The sequence below is a fragment of the Mandrillus leucophaeus genome, unplaced genomic scaffold, assembly GCF_000951045.1.
Source record: "Mandrillus leucophaeus isolate KB7577 unplaced genomic scaffold, Mleu.le_1.0 Scaffold7, whole genome shotgun sequence".
Lineage (NCBI taxonomy): Eukaryota > Metazoa > Chordata > Mammalia > Primates > Cercopithecidae > Mandrillus > Mandrillus leucophaeus.
Window position 1 is genome coordinate 8,236,558 of NW_012107585.1, and position 4,654 is coordinate 8,241,211.

Below are 4,654 nucleotides of genomic sequence, written 5' to 3' on the forward strand. Positions count from 1 at the left end.
AGAGACGGGGTTTCACCGGGTTAGCCAGGATGTTCTCGATCTCCTGACCTCGTGATCCGCCCGTCTCGGCCTCCCAAAGTGCTGGGATTACAGGCTTGAGCCACCGTGCCTGGCCAAAAAAATACATAGTTTTACATTACTGGTCAATACTGATAATATAACCCTCACAGACCTCAAGCCACTACAAAAGTTTCCTTGAATCAAAAATAATATTCAGTATGGTTTTTATTGTTAAATGTATTTTGTTTGCTGAATCTTTAAAAATTGTATAGAATACATAAAAACCAAAGGCGATAAAAAACACAATCAATCAGAACATTCTGTTCTCCAAAGCCTGAGGATAAACAGCTAAAATTCCTTATTTGAGAAATTCTATTTACCTTAATTTTTAATTAAAAAAAAAAAGACTCAGATATCATAACTCTCCTTTTTTTTAAAACATAAATGCATGATCCAATATTCACATTGTAAAACTTCTTAGATTTCTTTGGGCACACAATTGATTTTCTAAAAACAAGTAGTGGGAAAAAGGGACAGCCCACAAGCTGGTTGGTTTTAGATAAAAGGAATCCATCTTTTGTAAACCCCAGAAACTTAGATTTTTGTCTGGCCTAAAATTAATTTTCTGCCCAAAACCACACGTCCAAGTTAGGCAATGTAAAAAGTCTGAGCCACAATCTAATAGAACGCCGTGTGGCTAAACCAGTCAGGCTTCAGAAAAGCAAGCCAGTGGAAGGAGAGGTGGTGAATGGTGTTAATCATTTTGGTTTTGATTCAAGAGGATCCTTGTGGCCCAATAATTCGCTGTGAAACGCATAACCTACTAATCTTAAAGTCTCTTAAATTTGAAATACCTGGGGCAAAAGATTAAAGGCAGTCTTTTCCACATCATTTTTCTGCTGTTCCTCAAATCTTTTTACTAAATTTGATACAAATTCCTCTATTTCTTGATGATATTGCCTGTGTAAGAGGACAAAATGGTCAGAACCCAGACAGAGTAAAACATTCAATAGACTGAAGTCTTACACATTACTATAAGATGTCAAATGTGAATGTTGTTGTTTTTCAGAAGTTTAACAAATCACCGACTCTCTGTAATACTCAGGAACATATTCCTTAAGATAAATTACATATTGTTACCAAGTTAATAAAATAATTATGATAAAGTAACACAGTGATTGGCATAACTGCCAATCAGCTGTGCAAAGAATACACGGATTTGATTTATAAATTCCGTGTACTTAATTTTTTAAATAGATACTACAAGTAAATGGTTCAAAATCCAAGAGAAGTAAAATGGTTACATAATGAAAAGCTCCCTTCCTACCCTGTCTCCTGGCCATCTATTTCTGCAACACAAAGATAGTCAATATATATTCAGGTCTTCCACATCCTCCTCCCAGAGATTCTTTATACATACATAAGGAAACACCAATATAAATATGAAACTGGAAAAGATAAAATCAAAATGCAAAGCAAGAAAAAATACTGAGGTCTACTTTCCCCAGCCCTCCAGGTCAAGAACCAAGCTCATCACATATTCTGTAGTGCTCAGTTCAGGAGGTGTTGAAGGAGCCCAAGTCTCTTACGATGTAATCGGGGAGCCATAATGTCTCAGACTCAGTTTTCTTTTCACAGACTTGATGATCTTTTAGGTATCTTGTAGCTCTGACATTTTAAGATTTCTGCAGGTGGATCACTTGAGGTCAGGAGTTCAAGACCAGCCTGGTCAACATGGTGAAACCCTGTCTCTATTTAAACTACAAAAATTAGCTGGGCCTGGTGGCGGGCACCTGTAATCCCAGCTACTTGGGAGGCTGAGGCAGGAGAATTGCTTGAACCCAGTGGGTGGAGGTTGCAGTGAGCCAAGATCATGCTAGCCTGAGCAAAAAGAGGGAAACTCCATCACAAAAAAAAAAAAGAAAAAAAGAAAAAGAAAAAAGAAAAGCCGGGTGCGGTGGCTCACATCTGTAATCCCAGCACTTTGGGAGGCCAAGATGGGTGGACCACCTGAGGTTGGGAGTTCGAGACCAGCCTGACCAACATGGAGAAACCTCATCTCTACTAAAAATACAAAATTAGCCAGGTGTAATGGCACATGCCTATAATCCCAGCTACTTGGGAGACTGCGACAGGATAATCACTTCAACCTGGGAGGTGGAGGTTGTGGTGAGCTGAGATTGCGCCGCTGCACTCAAGCCTGAGCAATAAGACCAGAACTCCATCTCAAAAAAAAAAAAAAGAAAAAAAAGATTTCTGCAGGTTAAACACTAGGTGAATGGTGCAGAAATGAGACCGTCATGAGCTAGAGGGTTACTGATTCTAACCTGGGCATGGGAGGGACAATAGTGCTACAGCCCAGTCATGCCCAGCACCTTGCTGCTGTATTTAGCATCCAGCTTCCCCACCTCAGAGCCTTGGGTTCCACTTCTGCTGAGATAGAGTAGGTTATGGACCTGGCATTGTTCCTTCTATCTTCTTGACCTTGGTCAGCATTAAGAAGACAACAATATGACTAAGTGACTTTCGAGGGAGCAAGCAACTATGTGAAATGTCTATGACCATGCTCTGCAGAAGGGACAGAGCAAACCATTTTAGAACACTCTCAGCAAGCACTGCAGGAATGCACAGGGTCACCCGAAACCCTGATGCTAATGGTTTGCAAAGTCTTCTTTTGCTGTTAAAAGAAATAATCAAGTGAGTAGGCTTTGAAGATGGCCAACACGGAAAACTCAGTTACCTGATTCGGAAAGAGAAATAGTGAACGTCATTGTTATTCTTACAATGATAGTGATGATTTTTATTAGAAGCCATTTATTGAGCTCTTAGAGGTGCTCATGTAGCTACCTCACAGGTAGTTACTATGACTATCCTGTTTTCCAGTGAAGTAACGGATGATGTGGCAAAGATCTGTGACCTTACCAGGTTCACAGACATAGAAAGTAAGAGTCCAGATATTCAGGTCACTGTGACCCCAATGTCCTTGCTCTTAATCATGATTCCTTACGCTTTAACTCCAGGGTCATTTTAAGTAAAATAATAAAAATGATATAAGTACAAATGAAAACGGCATATTTATAAAGTTGTTCCATAAACACATTATTACTTTTAGGAGAGGGAAAAAATTACTTACTTTGAAATAGCATTGTTCATGAATAGAATCTGTAATATAGGTCCATCTAACTTAGTATCGTTCACCAATATTCCACTAAAACAGAAGTTAGAACATATTCTTAGAAGACATTTAAGTAAAACTTGCATACATATATACAAACGCATAACTTTTATACATTTTTTATTTATTTATTTATTATTATTATCATACTTTAAGTTCTAGGGTACATGTGCATAACGTGCAGGTTTGTTACATATATACACTTTTTTTTTTTTGAGACGGAGTCTCGCCTGTCGCCCAGGCTGGAGTGCAGTGGTGCAATCTGGGCTCACTGCAAGCTCTGCCTCCCGGGTTCACGCCATTCTCCTGCCTCAGCCTCCTGAGTAGTTGGGACTACAGGCACCCGCCACCTCGCCCGGCTAGTTTTTTGTATTTTTTTTTTTAGTAGAGAGGGGGTTTCACCGTGTTAGCCAGGATGGTCTCGATCTCCTGACCTCGTGATCCGCCCGTCTTGGCCTCCCAAAGTGCAGTGATTACAGGCTTGAGCCACTGCACCCGGCCACATATGTATACTTGTGCCATGTTGGTGTGCTGCACCCATCAACTCGTCATTTACATCAGGTATAACTCCCAATGCAATCCCTCCCCGCTCCCCACATTTTTTTTTTTTTTCTTTTTTGAGACAGGTTCTCACTCTGTCGCTCATGCTGCAGTGCAGTGGCGAGATCTTGGATCACTGCAATCTCTGCCTCCCGGGATCAAGCAATCCCACCTCACCTTCCCAAGTAGCTGGGACCACAGGTGCAGAACACCATGTCTAGCAAATTTTTGTATGTTTTATGGAGACAGGGTTTTGCCATGTTGGCCAGGCTGGTCTTGAACTCCTGAGCTCAAGGGATCCACCTGCCTCGCCCTCCCCAAGTGCTGGGATTACAGCTGTGAACCATCTCACCAGCCTTAAAATTCTTAAGTACCAAAGATCATATAGTATTTTACACATACTGCAGTTTTCGCAAGAAAATTATACATTTTCACCAATTCTATCTACTTTAATAATTTTATACAGAGGCATCACTTAACTTTTTTTTAAATGTTTAACAACAAATTAAGAACTGCAGTTAATCTTTCAGTTTTCAACCAAACAGTTTGTCTAATGGTTAGCTTCCTTACAAATTAGGGGGAGGGAAGGAAGGACTAGGTAAACAAGTAAACAAGCAGGTTACAAGAATATACTTCCTTTTTTTTTGGGGTGGGGGGATAGAGTCTCGCTCTGTTGCCCAGGCTGGATTGCAGTGGGGCGATCTCAGCTCACTGCAGCCTCTGCCTCCCAGGTTCAAGCAATTCTCCTGCCTCAGTCTCCTGAGTAGCTGGGATTTTAGGCGAGTGCCACCACACCCAGCTTAATTTTGTATTTTTATTTTTATTTTATTTATTTATTTATTTTTGAGATGGAGTCTCACTCTGTCGCCCAGGCTGGAGTGCAGTGGTGCGATCTCAGCTCACTGCAAGCTCCGCCCCCCGGGTTCACACCATTCTCCT

The 4,654-nt window shown here is 40.8% G+C and overlaps 1 protein-coding gene across 1 annotated transcript in view; it reads right to left on the bottom strand.

The window, feature by feature from the left end:
- ZCCHC8 (zinc finger, CCHC domain containing 8) overlaps positions 1-4,654 on the bottom strand; it is a 32,414-nt gene that overhangs the window by 18,670 nt on the left and 9,090 nt on the right. Inside the window, exons 3-4 of the mRNA XM_011964557.1 lie at positions 3,134-3,208; positions 855-960 (exon numbers count right to left, since the gene is read on the bottom strand). Of these exons, the coding sequence (XP_011819947.1) occupies positions 855-960; positions 3,134-3,208 (181 nt within the window). The remainder of the gene's footprint in view (positions 1-854; positions 961-3,133; positions 3,209-4,654) is intronic.